Source organism: Salvelinus sp. IW2-2015, linkage group LG15 (assembly GCF_002910315.2).
Source record: "Salvelinus sp. IW2-2015 linkage group LG15, ASM291031v2, whole genome shotgun sequence".
Taxonomy (NCBI): domain Eukaryota; kingdom Metazoa; phylum Chordata; class Actinopteri; order Salmoniformes; family Salmonidae; genus Salvelinus; species Salvelinus sp. IW2-2015.
Genome location: NC_036855.1, coordinates 28748928 through 28770663, shown reverse-complemented (window position 1 = coordinate 28770663; position 21736 = coordinate 28748928). Strand labels below are relative to the sequence as shown.

Below are 21736 nucleotides of genomic sequence, written 5' to 3'. Positions count from 1 at the left end.
ATGTATTACTCCTCTATTAGCAGAGAAAAATACTCCTCAGCACCCCTGACAGGACCCAAAACATCTTCCTGCTGTCATGCCTATACATGATCCATATTAACAGACAGGTGAGCTAGTTTAGCAATAAGCATTATCACCTGTAGCCTGATGCAGCATCGTGACTACATGGTTGAAGCATGGGGTTGCTCCTCTGCATTGTTTACCCCAATGGGCTAACCATTACATAGATCACAGATTCTAAATATGATCTTGTTGCTTGTTTAATGTCCTATAAAAAATAGCATTGGCATATATGCCTTCAATTTATGCATTGGAATGTCCAACGTGCCTGGTGGTTCATTTTTTTATTGTCATGCCAGACACTAAAGAGTGTCTGAGAAATAAATCATACAGCACTGGAAAATTGCGATGCCGCTCTTTTCAATATTCACCCTCAAAACACTTGTCTTTTCCATAGATTGCATTTAAAAAATGTGTGCAGGGACTGGGCTTATTWTCAAATCAAATGGTATTTGTCACATGTGCCGAATACAACAGGTGTAGTAGACCTTACCGTGAAATGCGTACATAGAACATTAGAACACATTTCATTCTGCACAACAATCAGCTTTGTGAGGAGTTGCTCGCGCTTGCCACCCAACAGTTGAAATTCAGCTGATAAATAAACAARCTAYTTCATTGACWACTTCGGSAATMAATCTGTTTTTAATCAATTATATCGACTACATAATTGCATTAGTACAAAATGCATTGTTATTTCTTCCTGTAGGCTATTTAGCCAACAAGTGATTTGTGTAAATAATGTTCATGTCTTAGAAAGCAAGCAGCTCCATAGTGTAGGCCMAATCCTACCTAAACCTTTCTATGCTAATAATGACATCGATGTGTAGGATGTCTGATACGAAAAAAGACCGAAAAGCAGGTGGAGGACTTTTATTCTGTGATTGTGGAATGTGTGTGCCGATGTTCAATTCTGAATTGATGGGCTTACCACCTCCACCAGTCTGGTGTGAGTATCCAAGACGTAGTCTACTAAGGCGGGGCTCACTCAAGACGAAAGGCTTTGACATTTTTGCTTCTGTTTGGAAACCAAATGCTGGTTAATAACAAGTGTGAAGCGTCAGATGCCAGGAAGATTGTGAAGGATTAAATACAAATATATATACATTACCGTTCAAAAGTTTGGGGTCACTTAGAAATGTCCTTGTTTTTGAAAGAAAAGCACATTTTTTGTCCATTAAAATAACATTAAATTGATCAGAAATACAGTGTAGACATTGTTAATGTTGTAAATGACTATTGTAGCTGGAAACGGCAGATTTGTTATTGTATATCTACATAGGCGTACAGAGGCCCATTATCAGCAACCATCACTCCTGTGTTCCAATGGCCGTTGTGTTAGCTAATCCAAGTTTATCATTTTAAAAGGCTAATTGATCATTAGAAAGTAGTTTGAGAAACAGACGCCTCACAAGTCCTCAACTGGCAGCTTCATTAAATAGTACGCTCAAAACACCAGTCTCAACGTCAACAGTGAAGAGGCGATTCCGGGATGCTGGCCTTCTAGGCAGAGTTGCAAAGAAAAAGCCATATCTCACAGACTGGCCAATAAAAAGAAAAGATTAAGATGGGCAAAAGAACACAGACACTGGACAGAGGAACTGCCTAGAAGGCCAGCATCCTGGAGTCGCCTCTTCACTGTTGACGTTGAGACTGGTGTTTTGCGAACCCACAAATGCTGATGCACTCAGTACATAAAAATGTACTGAGTGCAAGACAGTGTTATTTCTTATTTGCATTTTTAATGAGGATCTGTCTCTTTGCAATAACAAACTCTTCCATTCCCCAAGCACTATCTAGATATTGTCAACGGCTGGGTGACTCTAGACAGGGAATATCCTCCCTCTCCCCTCTGTTGCCAATGAATTATTCATATCTGGCTTTAAGAATAAAGAATATATATATTACTCTTAGAAGGAGAACTAGAACTGGCCACAAGAGAAAGCACCTTTTTTAGGAACTGGACAAGGGCAGGTCTAGTGCTTTCAAACTGGAGAAGGTAAGACTATTTCCATCTATGATGATGAATCATGAGTTTGTAATATGCAATAACAATGCTAAGGTTGGAGATTTATTTGTATTTATTTTTTACTATTCACACCTTTCAGAGTAAGATTTGTGCAGTGGCCACTTAAAGTAAGTGGTAAGAACATGGCAGGAATATAGTTTGGCTCAGCCCAGTAGAAGCCAATTGAGAAGATCTTCATCCAGGAATGATAGTTGAGCTACAACTAATTCACCTGTATGACTGCGGCAGGTAGCCTAGCGGTTAAGCACATTGGGCCAGTAACCCAAGGTCGCTGGTTKAATTCCCCCAGCTGACTAATTGAAAAATCTGCTGATGTGCCCATGAGCAATGCACTTAACCCTAATTTCTCCTGGATAAGGGTGACTAAAAATTATGCATAAACCACCCATATAGAAAATCTATACCAATAAAAGCAATCTTCAATCATTGTGAATTGGGGCCTGCCTCTCCAGTGTGCAGTGTGCGTGTGTGTGAAGCTAGGGACCAACCAACATGATGGCTGGGGAAATGTCAGAGAAGCGCAGAGATTAGTTCCAGCAGAGTGGTCCATGTTTTTCTATGCATCCTRTATCCCTGTCTGAGCTGCTGACAGGATCATGCTAATCCAGAGGACCTCTAAGGCTGCGTCCCAAATAGCATCATATTCCATTTATAGTGCACTTTTTACCAGGGGACATATATTATTTGGGATGCAGCCACAGTTCCAACAGAGACCAAAAACCACTGTGCTTGTATACGTGTTTGAGATTCACTAATCACTACATTGTGATTCATGCAGTCGGACTGTGAAGAATCACTGATCTACAAATCCCCACCTTGTATCCCAAATAAATGTACTTTATGTAATCAAGATTAGCAATTCTGCACCTCACCTTGCTTAAACAGATCCCCTGGAACATGCTGACACTCTCTCTTTGATCCACAATCAAGTGGTAGCTACATTCCTCTGGTGTAGGCTAGGCCATGAGCAAAATAGGTAAACTGGGATATGACTAAAGAGTTAAATCAGGGTGATTTTTCTACAAACCATCAGTCCTATATATGATATCATTTACAAAGATTATACCTTTTTATCCAATTTTTTTTATTTTTTTATCAGTTAGTATATTTGAGTTTAACCATCATATTTTTTGTAATATTTGATTGGTCTTTTCTGGTGGTTTAAACTGAAATTGCAACCAACTTCCTARGGCTTGTTTTAAAAATAGTGATATGTTGGAGATGATTTTATTTTCAAATAATTGAAAGTGAGAGGTTGTAATCTGAATAAAGCGAAAATGGCCATTCTTGAACATGGGGTTAGACATGCTTACTTTTCTGCTGGAGAACCAGTTCGGATTTAAGTATYATTTTTGTATGACTGAAACCTTTAGTGAGAGGTCTAATGCTTTAATATTTAATCATTTCTGCCCTCTYAAATGTAATTTTGGAGGGAAAAATTTACTTGCTGTTCCAAATAAAATTGAATTTGTTTTGCTCATTTAATTGAAAGTTGCTAGGTGTAGGCAAGGCCATAAGCAAATAGGTKAACTGGGATATGACTAAAGAGTTAAATCAGGGTGATTTTTCCACAAATAGACAGGTATTTTCCTTTCCACTGTATGTATGTCCACTTCACCGTRAGACCATTTTATTGGTAAACTACACGGTAATGTAAAAGTTTTACTTTTTTGTGATCCAATATGTAATATAGTAGACTTATCATTTGGTTGTAATCCAGAGGTTAGAAAAAATATCTAGTTTATCTATAAGGCTGTGGAGGCATCCAAATAGTGGATTTAAAAGAACATGAATCATCCACGTACAATGACACCTTTGTTTTTAAACCCTAGACCTTGATATTATTGTTGGATCTGATTTTAATAGCTACAATTTCGATGGTTATAGTAAATTGATATGCTAATAGTGGACAACCTTGCTTTACTCCTCTTGACAGTTTAATACTTTCAGAAGTAGCCATTGTTTACTAATTTACACCTTGGGTTACTATACATAACTTTAACCCATTGTATAAGAGATTCTCCAAAATTGACATATTCCAGGCATTTATATATAAATTCCAGTCGTACTTAATCAAAAGCCTTTTCAAAGTCAGCTATGAATACCAGGCCTGGTTTCCCAGATTTTTCATAGCGTTCTATTGTTTCCAGTACATGTCATATATTATCTCCAATGTATCGTCCATGTAAAAAACCTGTCTGARTAGGAAGAATAATATCAAACAATACCTTTTTAATTCTATGCGCTATGCACTTTGCTAGAATTTCTGCATCACAACACTGAAGTGTAAGGGACCTCCATTTTTTTTAAATGGACTGTATCTTTATATTTACCACTTAGGTRCTGTTTCTGTAATAATYAAGTCAGACCTTCTTGTTGAGTATCTGAAAATCCTCTGAGTACATCAAAAAAGTTMTGGTATACCTCCACTGGTATGCCATCRAGCCCTGGAGTTTTCCCAGACTTAAAGCCTTTAATTGCATCAAGAAGTTCCTCCTCTGTAATMTGGCCTACACATGAGTCTTTCTGTACAGCTGTTCATTTTACATTATTAATAGGGGGGAAAATCCACTTAACTTTGGCAAGTGGAGATGGAGGAGACTGAAATGAAAACAAATGCTTTGCTTCCTCTTTCAAAATATTGTTTGGTGAATCATAGGTAACAAATTTCAGTAAATCATTTTGGGTACCATTTGTATGTTGAAATGGTGAATTTTTCCCCATATTCCTCCAGTTTGCTTTATTACAATACATTACACTTGATCTTTCTTGAATAAGTTCCTCCATTTATTTTGGCCATTTATTCTGGCCTATATAGCCAGGACGCAGAGTGTTTGACTAAACAGAATATACCTTTATAGGTGTAWTATTCCCTGTGAGGTACAGGGACAGTTTTATCACGTGACCTTGCTGGGAATCTTGAAAGGCATGTCAAACACAGCATTATCAGGCCAACCATTTTTTACAACTGACAAGTTCAATCTGAATCTCTTTCATTCTCTTTTCCACAGATATCAATTGTATAGGCCTATAACATATTTTTACAACTGCACAGTAGTTTTCTAAATGAGTGTGCTACACTGAAGAGAAAATCKTTTTCTGGCTTTCAAGAATATGACTGAAAAGTGTGCAGCAGAGGAGGATTGGCTCATAGTAATCGCTGGAATGGAATTAATGGAAGGGAGTCAAATGTGGTTTCCATACATTTGATGTGTTCGATACCGTTCCATTTATTCCATTCCAGCCATTTCAATGAGCCTGTCCTCCTATAGCTCCTCCCTCCAGCCTCCACTGGTGTGCAGATACAGTCAATACCTCTAAATATACAGTTTGACAATAATACTAAAATCCCAGAAGATTATCTCAAGATTACTTTATTTCTTTATAAAATTGCTTTATTGAGCTGGGGTACMAAATCAGTTAAGACTTTATTGTTAATTTCCCATCAAAGAAGTAAATTGCAGCATGAGCCTAAAATRTGGAAAGGTCTTCCCTTGCTCGASGATTGTTTTGTGCACACACATGTCTTATTTGTCTCAAGTAGTTGACAAATCCAATTGTCCATATTATCATTTTAGACATTCTTCGCCTCACATAAGATATTTTTGTCCCTAGGTCCGATGAGCATAAGCGATGGATGAGCTGTTCAGATCAGACCCTTAATTACAAGGACATTTTAAATCACACAATGGTCCCTGTTAAACAGCAGTCACGATCACGCTATTCTTCGTTTAGGGAGAGACTGAGACAACCATAGAATTATGAATTAGAATACTAGAATGGACAGGAACCTTCTTATGATGGTCTAAAGGTCAGCCATTTTGAGCAGGGAGTTGGTCAAACATGGTTAGCCAGTGCTGTGATAAGATATTGTGTAAAATAATGAATTTTAAGAATGTATCTGCACTGTGTTTGTTAGCTAGCCAGACAGTTTTAGAGGAATGATTCCATACATTTTTCAAACGCAGACCGTTCCATTGACCAGATTGGCGCACATTCAACAAAGTGCTAACTCCCTTTCGTATAAGCTGGTTAGCATAGCTAGAATACAGAAATCGGTGGTAGCAGTCAACATAATTTTGAACTGTCATGCAGTTGATTGGTGACAATGACATGAGCATGTGTTGGGGTTGACTTCCATACAAGCCTTACACTCAGATTTTTACCTCAACATAGTGTGAAATACACATTTAAACAATAGTCTAAACGTAGGCTAATTTTCTGGGGGCAATGAGGATATTCAGTATCTTTCCCCCACAGCCATTTCCCCCACACATTTCCATGGCAATTCCATTGTTTTGGTCGAGTTCAACTGACCTCTTTACAGCATCTACAGTATGCCAACAATCCATTCAAACAATGAAGTCAATTCACAGCTATACAATGGCTGAAATCAGCTGATGATAGGACTTAGACAAGTTGTAAATGCAACAAGTACTGAWATTGTATCATATAAGGGAGTGAATGTTATTTATAATAGGCGTTACATGGAGAAAATCAAACCTTTCTGAAATGAAAGTGGGTGGCCCTCCCTTCAGCAAAATATATTTTACCTAAACCCTCCATGAACGCTTGAAAAAAAACAAGTGAGCCTCCCCTACACCCAAAATAATAATTGAAAAAAGTGGATAGCAGAGAACATGTAAAGTATAAWGTTTCCCCTTACTTCTTGGACAGACCAGAGACTTACATATGCAGTTTTAGAAACGGTTCTTTGACCTGTAAAAACGACATGGCAACGCAGGAATTTGCAAGGTTGTGGATTCGCAGACCACCGTGGACAAGAGTAGGGGTGAAAATATCTCCTTTATACCAAAAGCATTGCATTGATCTATTATCGTCTTTGCGTGTCCGAGGAAAAATTGCCTTTTATAAATATGTGAAACAATTCTGTATAATTTTACATATTAGCAGAATATTTTTTTTATGCACCACAAACTACAGAAATTACAGGCTAAGAATGGACAGCGAGATCGGCCTATGTGTTGATCTTATCCTATTCGTAGAAATGCCAAATACGTGTCTTGTTTGCAACAAAACTGTGCCTGTTTGCAAATAATTCAATCTGACACGTCATTAGGAATTGAAGAGGGGTCATTTCAAAAGTTAGGCCTACCTTTCCACCTCAGACATAATACCGACGCAGAAAATGGTAAGCTTTACCTGCTGGCTACTCTTCTTTCGTGGCTTAACCCAATGAGAGAAGGTCACAAGTGTTTCCCTAAAATCTGTCTGGGTTTAAACATCTATTGTACAGAAAGTGTATAGCTTAATCAATTGACAGTGACAGAACTAGATTAGTTCCCAAGCAAAGTCAGCCTRTGAATGTCAAAGAAACTAAACAATGATATCCCCATTATGCATCGGAGTCACGTCTTGCCCGGGTATTTTACAGCTTGTTTCTCGCATAAAGAATCACGGACCAAAGCGATGTTATAGATGACTTTATATATACGGATCCGTTTTATTTATATGCACCATGAGCTGTCCATTTCCGATTGATTGTGCCGCGGCTGCTGCTTCAAGTTTCAGCACCACAATGTAAATTACTCGAATCTGGCTTATTGTGAGGTCAATAACTGTGATAAATACATKATGGGCAAGAAACATATTGTTTTTAATCAAATATATTATAGTAGTGGCCAGCTATCAAAGTTGACCTCCGGTCCTCCTCATCTTCGCCCTCTCCTTCTCTAACTGAACAGAACATAGACTATAGGCTTATCCGCGCGCATGGACTAGGCTTAATCAAAATGTATTTTGATCCTGAACTGCCACCGTAGCCCTACACAGAACAGCCATTGGTTAAGCAGCAAACAAAACGTTTTTGATCAGCAAGAGTTGGAATATCCATTGCAGTGTGTAATGCAACCTAGTTTTATTTAAACCATCCCAGCAGCTATCTTAGAAATACACTGCTCAAAAAAATAAAGGGAACACTTAAACAACACAATGTAACTCCAAGTCAATCACACTTTCTGTGAAATCAAACTGTCCACTTAGGAAGCAACACTGATTGACAATAAATTCACATGCTGTTGTGCAAATGGAATAGACAAAAGGTGGAAATTTTAGGCAATTAGCAAGACACCCCCAATAAAGGATGGGTTCTGCAGGTGGTGACCACAGACCACTTCTCAGTTCCTATGCTCCTGGCTGATGTTGGTCACTTTTGAATGCTGGCGATGCTTTCACTCTAGTGGTAGCATGAGACGGAGTCTACAACCCACACAAGTGGCTCAGGTAGTGCAGCTCATCCAGGATGGCACATCAATGCGAGCTGTGGGCAAGAAGGTTTGCTGTGTCTGTCAGCGTAGTGTCCAGAGCATGGAGGCGCTACCAGGAGACAGGCCAGTACATCAGGAGAGTGTGAGGAGGCCGTAGGAGGGTAACAACCCGCAGCAGGACCGCTACCTCCGCCTTTGTGCAAGGAGGAGCACTGCCAGAGCCCTGCAAAATTACCTCCAGCAGCCACAAATGTGCATCTGAGATTCAGAGATGAGGGGCGGCATCGAGCACACATCGATATATAGGCTAATAAGCAACTAATTTTTAAAAAAAACTGAGAAATAATTCAATTTCATCAACTACAAATTACATGACCCCCCTCTGGACTAGATTTCTTTTAAACTAAACACTCATATTGACTGAAATTGAAAAAGCATGACCCGCGTCCTTTTTGTCCTCCAGGTAACCATTCTGAAAATMTTGATTAATAGGATCTCTATAGAGGCACAGATTATCTATGAAATTGACCAGATACTCAAGTAGCCGCTCTAACAATGAAAATAATGGAAGGCAATCGGGAGAAGGCAAGATCAGGTGGGACCATTCTAGCCAATGACGGCAGATCCGCGTGTGAACAACAGGCACAACTCCGATATAAAGGCGGCATTCCAAACACTTAAAAGACAAACCCTCTCCCCTCAGTCCTCAAATTAAGTGGACACTTCTGATGACGTATCATGATGACGTCTGACGAGTTAACACTTTTTATTTTATTTTTACTTGCAGGGCAAGGGGCGAGGGAAGAATGAATTYGACCGCTCTTTCCCAGAAATATGGCACTCGTTCATCCCACGGTTGTGTTTTCAGTCATCATGGAACTGTTGTGTGTGCCTTATATGCGCTACAGTCAATTATGATTGCATTTCATKTCTTGGCTAGTAGACAACGCATCCGCAGGCATCTAATGTTAGCCATCCTACTATATCAGGTAAATCTAAAATTACAATGGATTAGTGTGATGTCAGGGAATGTTATGTGCGCAAGTTAACGTTTCCAAAAGCTAACCAAACAAAAACATAATTACTTTTACGATAACGTTATGTGTTTGAGCCGTCATCACAATTTCTAACTTATTTACATGAGTTTTTACTTACACTTGCATGTTGACTTTTCCATATTAATGTTGGTTTTTAGGTTTTGGTGGACTTTTCTTAGTGGATGTACAATTATGGGGAATTTAATTATGTGTGTGAACATAATTGTTGAATGTGTGTGAACATAATTGTACACTCGCAAACTCGATCAAAAACGAGGACTGAGGGGCTTACATTGCCCACTTCCCTTTCTTTGTTAATCATTTGGACCAACGACAAAGATGGCCGCGGGGATTCCCCCAACAGCAAAAGGCGAGGGTAAGTGGAGGAAGGTGTMTCWTTTATCAGTTTGAAACGCAGCCAAAGTGTTTTTTCTTCAAGATCCCGAAATGTCACGTGCCCTATTTATCAGTACACTCGTAACAACTTAAGCATTACGACATTTCTATTCAATCGCTTGGTAAATGAAAAAAAACGCCACTTGCTGGATAAGATTTTGGGCACAGTTYTCTCTCTCGCTTCGCCTCTTCCTCTCTGACTGGGGCCAATTGTCTGTCTGTCATCAAATAAGGAAGGCCAAATTTGGCAGCAATGCCCAACGAGGGGTGAGATCATGTTGACTTTGCTCTCAGTGCTGCTGTCCTCAAAAGCGAGATTATGTTTAGCTTTGTTAGCTTTGTTTATTTATCCTTTAAAAGGTTAGCTAGATGGAATATATATATATATATATATGCGAGAAAGGAAGGAATTTATGGCTAAATGGTTAGATGAATGGATCTTGCCCTTCCTGTGCAAATAAAACATTGGCGTCGTTCTGTATACAGGAAGACAGGAGGGTGTTAAGATATTTTTTGTTTTTTTACAATTACCTTTTATTTACCAGGAAAGTCAATTAAGAACAAATTCTTATTTACAACAACAACCTGTTGTTTTGAAAATGTAAGCCCATAGAACCCCCTGCACGAGGGACAGCGGAAGACTTTGTTGTGAGAGGATCCATGAGCGACGTGCTATAGAAAGGCAGATGAGTTCAGTGGAGGGTGAAAAACCACMGGCCATATACCGCAGTTTCTGTCTCTCTGAGCCATCAATGACACTCACTGCACATTTCAAATATGTTCTCCAACCATCATTTGCCATAGACATGAAATATACACACCCATTTTTCCATATTTTGTTGTGTTACAGCCTGAATTTAAATGGATTATATTGTAATTTTATTGGTCACTGGCCTACACACAATACCCCATGTCAAAGTGGAATTATGTTTTTCTACATTTTTACAAATTCATTTGCTTAACAAGTAACATAATAAGTTGCATAGACTCACTGTGTGCAAAAATAGTGTGGAACATGATTTTTGAATGACTACCTCATCTCTGTACCCCACACCTACAATTATCTGTAAGGTCCCTCAGTCGAGCAGTGAATTTCAAACACAAAGACCAGGAAGGTTTTCCACAAAGAAGGCCACCTATTGGTATGTAACCTTTATTTAACTAGGCAAGTCAGTTACGATCAAATTCTTATTTATAATGATGGCCTACACCGGCCAAACCCAGACAACACTGGGTCAATTGTGCACTGCCCTATGGGACTCCCAATCACAGCCGGATGTGATTCAGCCTAGATTCAAATCAGGGTGTCTGTAGTGACGCCTCTAGCACTGAGATGCAGTGCCTGAGACCACAGCGCCACTTGGGAGATGGATCAACCACATTGTAGTTACTCCACAATACTAACCTAATTGACAGAGTGAAATGAAGGAAGCCTGTACATAATACAAATATTCCAAAACATGCATCCTGTTTGCAACAAGGCACTAAAGTAATACAGCAAGAAATGTGGCAAAGCAATTCACTTTTTGTCATGAATACGAAGTGTTATGTTTGGGGTAAATCCAATACAACACATTACTGAGTACCACTCTCCATATTTTCAAGCATAGTGTTTACTGTAACTGTAACTATAAATGTATTCTTTTTTTAATTATTATTATTATTTATTTATTTTTTACCACTTTTTCTCCCCGATTTCGTGATATCCAATTGCTAGTTACAGTCTTGCCCCATCGCTACAACTCCCGTACGGACTCAGGAGAGGCAAAGGTCGAGAGCCATGTGTCCTCCGAAACACAACCCTGCCAACACGCACTGCTTCTTGACACACTGCTTGCTTAACCTMGAAGCCAGCCGCACCAATGTGTTGGAGGAAACACTGTACAACTGGCGACCGAAGTCAGCTTGCAGGCGCCTGGCCCACCACAAGGAGTCGCTAGAGCATCCCAGCCGGCCAAACCCTCCCCTAACCCGGACAACGCTGGGCCAATTGTGCACCGCCTCATGGGTCTCCCGGTCACACCAGGGTCTGTAGTGACGCCTCAAGCACTGCGATGCAGTGCCTTAAACCGCTACTCGGGAGAGCTATTAAAYTTATTATGTTATCATATAAAGTGTGCATGTTCAACATAGCATGCATATGTCATCGGAGGTCTGTGGAGATCTTCACAATTGCTGTAATAATCTGCTCAGAATCTCGAACGGCATTGAGCACTTGAACCATGTACTTTTATTGTACTCTCAACTGCAACCCAGGTCATTTGGTTATGCTATTAGATGAAGAACAGTGYATTCATCTGTTGTATAAATAAACAAAATATCTGARATTGTATTCACATTTGAACTTTTATGTGCTTTTAAATGGTTAAAAGTGCAGTGATAGACATTTGGGTGACAACTAAACCAAAAATATGCCATTGTTTTTCCATTAGAATGTGGTTGTGCTTTTAGATGGATGAAAGCATAGTGATAACACATTGGAAATTCAACTAACTTTTGGCTGTTTTTTCAGTCTGTGAATATGGTTGTAATCTCATTGATCAACATCTCAACCAAATATTACCCAATTATCCACTTTAAAATGATGTAGTGTGCCCYGTGGGATATGCCATCATATGTCATATGTATCCTCCATACCATTTGGGCATCAGGAAGGGATGGCCATAACAATACTAAAGATTAAGAAATGCTCATATCTCAGTGTTCCTGTCCCCCRTGTAATAGCATTAGCTCTTCCGCCATACAGAATCCTTCTGTTTTGCGAAAGCACTGCTGGCACCATGAATAATTTCTTGGTGTAATGTATTGTACTAATAAGGCATTATGAGCAAGAAGGGAGAAGGATAATCTGACCATTGTAACCGCTGTTCGTCTTAATTGTGMCTCCTAAGTGAGGCGGAGCAACCCGATATGATCACTTGAATTTATTTTATAGTGGATTATTATTTGGGAACAGTGGAGTGTTTCCCATCTGTCTCCTCTCTGAACAATCAACAGTGCTATAAGGGCAATCTAGAACCAGTCAATCACAGTGAGCAATGATTCCCACTAGCAGGCTTCTCTTCTTTCCCTCCCCAGGCAGACAGTGATAGTTCTTAAAGAGGGGAGGGAAGGGGGGGGAGGAGAAGAAGGAAAAGGAGGGGTTGAGATGGGATGGGGAATAATGCTGGGGATTATTTTCAATATTTTCAATGTAGATCTAATCAGGGTATGAGTCTTCATCGGGAGAAATGTGTTTGGATGGATGCAAGAACAGATACATTGAGGAAATAATGTGGTTTGTTTGCATTCATAATTTTGGCAAATGAAAAAGCATCACTGCTGTGTAAAGCCCTGTGAGCATTGTGTGTACTCTTGAGTATGCTTGCTGAACAGATGCCCATTTCGGTGCTTTTAGTCTACATATTAATATCAGGGATCAGTGTAACTGGCAGAGAGCATGTGTTTATTTGCCCTTTGAAAGCAGTGGGGTTTGGCAATGGGTAGGTCCAGTTTGCTCAATTGGACAGTGAGTGGGCACAAACTGGTCGAATCAACGTTGTTTCAAAAGTAATCTGTCAATATATTGTTGCGTGGAATCTACGTGAAAAATGTTGTTTTGAGGGTGACATTTTATCCACAGGATTATGTCATCATGGTAACCAATTTTCAACACAGACAAACCTTGTATAAAATATGTCGAATTTGTACCTTTTTTAAACAATGTCGGATCTGGGCAAGACCTCCTACTGGAGCTATCCATTTCGTCTCCCACCCAGGCTTTCAACCAAGCCCAGCCCTGCTTAGCTTTGATATTTGACACTGACAACTACCAATGTGCTTTTGTGGGAAGTTTTTTTGAGCGAGTTGGTGAATAAAGGTTGAAATCTCATTGCTCAACGTCTAAACCAAATACTACCCACATTTCCATGTTGAAATGACGTGGAGTGCCAAGTGGGATATGACAGAATGACATCAAACATCGCATGAATTTGTATAATTTWAAAAAAAAGTATTCATGTGAAATATAGGCCAATATTGCACTATGTTTAGGAGGACTATAATATAGCCCATATGTCGTATGTGGAGAATTAACACAAACACTGCATAGAATACACAATACATTAACCAGCATGTGTAATTAGGCCATGCATGATTGTATCCATGTTCTGGTGCAAGAGGATAACCAAATTTAAATTAGGCTTACTATACATTCATCGCAGACTGCTTATTGATTTTCTGGGGGGAAGAGAACTTGACCGCACAGAAGACATCCCTCACGAACCAAACACCTGAAATGCATTCGTTTTTCCAGTATTTTACTGAAACCCACTGGCGCGTAAACGTGTCATTGGCGCGACTCGCAGATTCATGATATTCATATTTTGCGTTCATATTTTATTAATTACGTTGGAGTAGGGACAGATGCAATAACATTGACACATTGCAATTTACAACAGTAACCTATCTTGCAACACGTTAGCTTGCACGAATGTCCCTAGACAGTAGCCTAACGTCACAAGAAAATCAAATTAGTCACAGTGACACGTTCTTTGCAATGACCGAAATAAACTTTCACATTTTACATTGGGCATGTAAGAGCTACCCACTGGGCACACAATTGTTGAATCAACGTTGTTTCCACGTCATTTCAATGAAATTAAGTTAAACCAACGTGGAAGAGACGTTATTAAATATAATTATGTGCCCACAGCCTGTGCACAGTGGGTAGCGACCAACCAAGGTCTAACGATCAACAACCCTTACAAATAGTTAGATCCACTCTCAAGGGGCTGTGAATCCATAATTAGACTATAGCCTATTTATCAAAAGGTGTTAATGTTGGCTCATGTTGGCTTATTAAGAGCTCATGTGTTTTATGCTGGACATCAACCTCAAGCAAACCAAGTATCATCCCGCTGATGTGTGTCATTTGGCGCTATAAATGTTTTGACTAATGTCACCGAATAGCTCAGGTGAATAGCCTACATTAGATACATCCTTGTTGTACATTTGATTTCACTGGTAAGTTTAACTAACTCACCTGTCAACACTGATCACGCACAGGGTCATGATGGAGGCTGTGCAGCACATTACATCCATACCAATGAAGATGTTGCAAAACACCTCCCCAAAAAGCCACTTGCCCCCAGTTAGGTCTGTCACTATAACAAAGGGCATGACAACTATGGCCACGGAGAGGTCTGCCACAGCCAGGGACACAAGAAGATAGTTTGACGGTTGTCTTAATTTTTTCACCACGCAAACAGCTATGACAACCAATGTGTTTCCCATCACAGTGACCGCTGTGATGATAGCCAACATCACTCCGATTATTATCTTCTCTCCACTGCCGAAATCAAGTAGTGTCTCCCCGCACGTATCGTTCCACATGGCTGTTGGACCAGCTGTGACCAGGACGTTATAGAAAAGCTCCAGAGTGCCATTGATAACTTCGGAAACATCCTCTCTCTTATTGGAAGTGGGATCGACGCCCGAAGTATTGAACATTACGAAAACGTGATCCCGGCGGTGATGCAAGGGACACCTCGCCAGTGTACTCCAATTAAGCGCATTCTTGATCAGTAGGCTACGTCTGTGATCTTGGGTCCAGTAGTTTATTGTTTTCCTTTGTAACAAGACAGCCAGTACTGAGAAACATAAGCCCAAACCTTAACACCATGCACAGTCAGAGCGTTTCACCTTCCCAAACGAGTGATCCGCGCCTCTCCAAATGCGCAAGAAGAGGCGAAAAACAATGATGAATTTTATGGCCAGCATCGAGTTATCTTCAAAGAAATCTTCCCAGAAAAATCACTAAAACGTCATAAAAAACGTTGCATGTTAAGCTATTTTTAGGTTGATTTCACAACGCGCTTGTTTCCCAGTGTGGCTTAGGGTAGGCTAATTCGCTGACAGATATACATTTTCCCACGAGCGGTTTAGATCCATCTGCGAACGCTCAAACACGAAAATGTGTTCACAAACATACAAGTCCATGCAAGGTAATTGAATCGTATCAAACATTGTATTACTCATGTACTTAAGGCTATAGGACTTGATGCATGCATGCTATTATGATATATTATTCGATTTTTTTCAGCAGGGAAAAAAGGATTTAATCAAAAAAGCAAACTGATCATATTTACATAATCTCTAATCTTAATTTAGGACAGTAGGTCTACACTGGTTCAAATTGAGGACATCAATGTAGGGTACTAGTGGGTAACTAGCCCCCTGGGGTAACTGCCCACTCTGTAGTTCACTTTAAGACCACAAGATGTCACCAAATTATTTATTCCAAAACRTTCCGTGGCTGCCACTGCTCTTGCWCAACAAAGAATGTCCTCTGTGTCATCACAACTTTTGTTGTCACTACAGATCCGGGTTCGATCCTGGGCTGTGTCGTAGCCGGCCGTGACCGGGAGACGCACGAGGCGATGCACAATTGGCCCAGCGTTGTCCGGTTTAGGGGAGGGTTTGGCCAGCCGGGATGTCCTTGTCCCATCGCGCTCTTGCGACTCCTGTGGCAGGGCGGGTGCATGCACTCTGATATTCCAATGAATATGTTTTTTTAATTAATTAAAAACAACTGTCGAAAACCTTTTGCTTCTGAATGTCATTTTAAAGACTGCTGGGATTTAAAGTCTTGCATTTTTAAAATAATATTTAGTGCACTTGTACATAATGTATTGTACYGAAAAGGAACCACTAAGAAAGAACAAAGCAAATTAATGTGCGGGTGAGTTAAAAAGAGAGACTTTTCATCAAATCTCCTCATGGTGCATACATTAATGGTGACATGTGCAAGACCATTTCCCCCCCATATTTTATTTTATTAATTAAAATTAGACAACTAGACTTAGCTTWTAAGCATTAATTACTAGAGAATGTATAAATTAAACWGATMAAATGGATTTTAACACACTTGTGTGAAACCCTGTGTCATAATCTTCTACTGGGATAACTGGCACCCCGGGGGCAGTTACCCCGGGACTTTAAAAAAAAGCCAATTTTCTAAAAACAGCATTTCATGAAATAACAGAAAAAGTGTAAACTGTAGCCATTTATTTCCCTTTATAGTTTATTCACCCAAGCATGACCTTCATCCACATACCAATTTTTTTTCTCCAAACGTTGCTTTTCTGTGTKAGCAATTAGATATTGTTCTTAAGGGGGACAAGTTACCCCCTTGTACCCTACTAGTCTAATATAGGATGGGCCAAGGGCGAAATTGTGGTGTAGATATTTTGGGGGAGAACAGTATACCGGGTCCGTGGGGTATCCCAGATTTTTTATTGTTTTATTTTAAAATGCGTTTCACCTAATTCAACAATTTGACATGATTTATTATGCCTCTTTTGTGGTATTTTGAGGGGTATTTTGAAAACAGTATAAGTGGAAGGATAAGTGGAAGGCCACCCAACGCCCCAATTAAAAAAAATAATATATATATATATATATATATATATATATATATATACAGTACCAGTCAAAAGATTGGACACACCTACTCATTCAAGGGTTTTTCTTTATTTGTACTATTTACTACATTGTATAATAATAGTGAAGATATCAAAACTATGAAAGAACACATATGGAATCATGTAGTAACCAAAAAAGTGTTAAACAAATCAAAATATATTTTATATTTGAGATTCTTAAAAGTAGCCACCCTTTGCCTTGATGACAGCTTTATACACTCTTGGCATTCTCTCAACCAGCTTCACCTGGAATGCTTTTCCAACAGTCTTGAAGGAGTTCCCACATATGCTGAGCACTTGTTGGCTACTTTTCTTTCACTCATCCCAAACCATCTCAATTGGGTTGAGGTTGGGTGATTGTGGAGGTCAGGTCATCTGATGCAGCACTCCATCACTCTCCTTCTTGGTCAAATAGCCCMTACACAGCCTGGAGATGTGTTTTGGATCATTGTTCTGTTGAAAAATAAATAATAGTCCCGCTAAGCGCAAACGAGATGGGATGGCATACCCTGCAGAATGCTGTGGTTGCCATGCTGGTTAAGTGTGCCTTGAATTCTAAATAAATCACAGACAGTGTCAACAGCAAAGCACCTCCTCCTCCATGCGGTGGAAACCACACATGCGGAGATCATCTGATCACCTACTCTGCGTCTCACAAAGACACGGCGGTTGGAACCAAAAATTTTACATTTGGACTCAGACCAAAGGACAGATTTCCACCGGTCTTCTTATTATTGGTGTCCTTTAGTAGTGGTTTCTTTGCAGAAATTGGACCATGAAGGCCTGATTCACGCAGTCTCTGAACAGTTGATGTTGATATGTGTCTGTTACTTGAACTCTGTGATGCATTTATTTGTGCTGCAATTTCTGAGGCTGGTCACTCTAATGAACTTATCCTCTGCAGCAGAGGTAACTCTGGGTCTTCCTTTCCTGTGGCGGTCCTCATGAGGGCCAGTTTCATCCTAGCGTTTGATGGTTTTTGCGACTGCACTTTAATAAACTTTCAAAGTTCTTGAAATGTTCTGGATTGACTGACCTTAATGTCTTAAAGTAATGATGGTCTGTCGTTTCTCATTGCTTATTTGAGCTGTTTTTGCCATAATATGGACTTGGTCTTTTACCAAATAGGGCTATCTTCTGCATACCACCCCTACCTTGTTACAACACAACTGATTGTCTCAAACGCATTAAGAAGAAAATAAATTCCACAAATTAACTTTTAAGAAGGCACACTTGTTAATTGAAATGCATTCCAGGTGACTACCTCATGAAGCTGGTTGAGAGAATGCAAAGATTGTGCAAAGCTGTCATCAAGGCAAAGGGTGGCTAATTTGAAGAATCTCAAATATAAAATATAATTTGATTTGTTTAACACTTTTTTGGTTACTACATAATTCCATTTGTGTTATTTCATAGTTTTGATGTCTTCACTATTATTCTACAATGTAGAAAACAGTACAAATAAAGAAAAACCCTGGAATGTGTAGGTGTGTCCAAACTTTTGACTGGTACTGTATTTATTTCCGGCATTTCAACACATTTTGCCATGGGGCAGAGAGAAAGATGTGCAGTTTTATAATACTAATCAAACATTTTGAGAGAAATATTAACGCTGAAAAGCTGCTTTTAACATACTTAATTTTTTGGAAGCAAAACTATTTAACTCATATTGTAGTTAATTATAAGTCACATTTCATGGAAATCTATATATACATTTTTAGGAACTCAGTCWGGGTCTCAACTTACTGTTGAGAGTTAGAATAGTATAATACACAAAATTTGGTTGTGCACCAGCAGTTTTTCTCTAGTTATGTGAGACACTGACAGTCATTCAATTAGCCCAAAAACTGAAAACATTTCTCTCCACACTATGGCAATATGGGTAGAATTGCAGGAAAATAGCTGTAAAACTGCTATTTTTCCTATCCGCCCCATGGCAAAATGAGTAGAATTGCATGAAATTAGTTATAAAATTGCTAAATCTTCTCCCTGTCCCATGGCAAATTGTGTAGAATTGCAGTAAACTTGTTTTAAAACTACAACAATTTCTCTCCACCTGATAGCAAAATGTGTAGAATTGCAGGAAATTAGCTATAAAAGTGTTATTTTTTTCTCTCTGTTCCATGGAATTGATTATCCTGCCAAAGCCAGGTCATGATTGTTTATAAAGACCATCTTTAGTTGTGTTGGTTTTGAGGTGTCAAGTACATGGTGATTAGAATTAGAATAAACAAAACAAATAAAGACAAGATATCTTGCTTTCTATTAAATACATGGGAAAGGACCTGATTTTCCCATGCAGATGATCTGTGGACAGTGACATTGCAGATCAGACAAGAAACAGTCCTTCTGGTTCCTTCTATGCCACCCCTGGGCATAACAGAGGGCACCTGTTAATAAAAATAAACTGATGAGGAATATTCAGTCAAAACCACTGGAGTTTAAAACATATTATTTTCAACATTGGAAATATGCTGGGGGAGACAGACAGCGTGGACAGGACATAAGGGATAGAGCGCTTCCCAGGCTGTTCACATCATCATCCAGGGAACAGCTGTGGTACGTTAACCCCTTTGGGCCTTGAGAAGGCCAGCTCCTTCCCACATACCACCACTGCCTGGGCTGTCTGTCTCTCCCCCGGATGTGATCACCAGCACAGCCTAGGACTTTGCTCGCCATTACCCACTGCTGGGTCTGATGGGCATGCTGGTAATGATGATTGTTGCATTAGATTACCAACAGTGTCTAGTGACAGTGCTTGGCCAGCCCTACTGTCATTGAAATTGCCCCACTTACAATGAGGCACATTATTAATTATTATTATTAATCAATGGTTTGGATGCCAAGGAACGGTGGTACACGTTGTTACCCAGGAAAACAGGGAGGGCACAAGCATTGAGATCTTATGAAAACAACCTGTCAGCAGCCAGTCAGGCTCTTGTAATCGAGAGGAGGGGAGAAGTAGATGTGATTAAATGGGATTTAAGCTGTTCTGGGAGACTGGTGGAACACTCCTGCTGTGGAATTTTATGCAAGAGCGCCAGTTTATGCAGTGAGTGACAGCTCAAACTAACTGTAGATAGTAGCTGCTGATTGGGATGTCACTTTGGCATTGAGACAGTCCGTCGACAAAACAAGTTCAAGGAAATCATGAAAACAAATCTTGTATTTATTTTTGTATTACGGGCCTCTTGTCATGAGTTTTACAAGTGTAGCATACCCTTGCCCCTCTTTGTGGCCAATCAGTCAGCCCAGCAATCTCTGTTCTTTTTGTGACTCCAGGTAATTCAGCAATTCCCTAAAACTCTGCCTTTTGTGATACTAGATTAGAGTGAATTATTTTGTTATCGGAGGTGACTAAATTGGGAGAAATGCGTATAGGAGTCAGTCTGCCCAAGCTACTGAGACTTTGACAGGGTAAAAATAGCTATAAGCGTCCTGGCCAATCAAACACAGAGCTCCCTTCTCTGCTGTCTTCTCGTTTAACAGCAGATTGTACATTCTGTGGGACAGTTTGTGTGATTATGCTGGCTCATTCTAGGCGAGATGAAGATAAACGTTGTTCATCTCATTTAGTTGCTGGTAAATTGAGGATTATTTGTTTCTGTGACCTTAATCCCCAGACATTATCTGTCAGGGGAAACGGTTCGGGGATGTGAAACAATCACATGATGATGATAACGAATGCCAATAATCAGAGTAATTATAAAAGTTGTATTCAGTGGTTTGTGGCTGTCCAACAGCTTCATCTCCTTGAAGGTAATAATTAACTGGACTAATGTCCAGGATAGGTGATGAATTGATTTCTGATAGGATTGCAAATGATTACATTTGTTGCTTGATAATATTTACAAAGTATGCAAGATCATTAAACCCATCTGGCTCCCGAGTGGCGCAGTGGTCTAAGGCACTGCATCTCAGTGTTAGAGGTGTCACTACAGACCCTGGTTTGATTCCAGGCTGTATCACAAACGGCTGTGATTGGGAGTCTCATAGGGTGGCGCACAATTGGCCCAGCGTCGTCCAGGTTAGGGTTTGGCCGGGGTAGGCCGTTATTGTAAATAAGAACTTATTCTTAACTGACTTGCCTAATCACCAACAAACTATCATCTTCCAAACACACCAAGACAGTTTTGAAGAGGACACGAAAACACCTTTCCCCCTCAGGAGACTGAAAAGATTTGTCATGGGTCCCCAGATCCTGAAAACGTTCTAAAGCTGCACCATCGAGAGCATTCTGACCGGTTGCATCACAGCCTGGTATGGCAACTGCTCGGCATCTGACCTTAAGGCGCTACAGAGGTTAGTGCGTACAGCCCAGTACATCACTGGGGCCAAGCTTCCAGACACCCTGGACCTATATACTAGGCTGTGTCAGAGGAAGGCCAAAGACTCCAGTCACCCAAGTCATAGACTGTTCTCTCTGCTACCAAGCGGTCCCGGAGCGCCAAGTCTTAGACCAAAAGGCTCCTTAACAGCTTCTACTAATCAAATGGCCACACGGACTATTTACATTGACCCCCC

General features: G+C 39.9%; 1 protein-coding gene across 1 annotated transcript in view; it reads right to left on the bottom strand.

Annotated features, from left to right (window-relative positions):
* Positions 1 to 15392, bottom strand: part of LOC111974355 (5-hydroxytryptamine receptor 7-like) — a 32821-nt gene extending 17429 nt beyond the window's left edge. The window contains exon 1 of the mRNA XM_070447082.1: positions 14773 to 15392. Coding sequence (XP_070303183.1) covers positions 14773 to 15239 — 467 coding nt within the window. The 5' untranslated portion in view covers positions 15240 to 15392. The remainder of the gene's footprint in view (positions 1 to 14772) is intronic.
* Positions 15393 to 21736: the final 6344 nt, after the last annotated feature.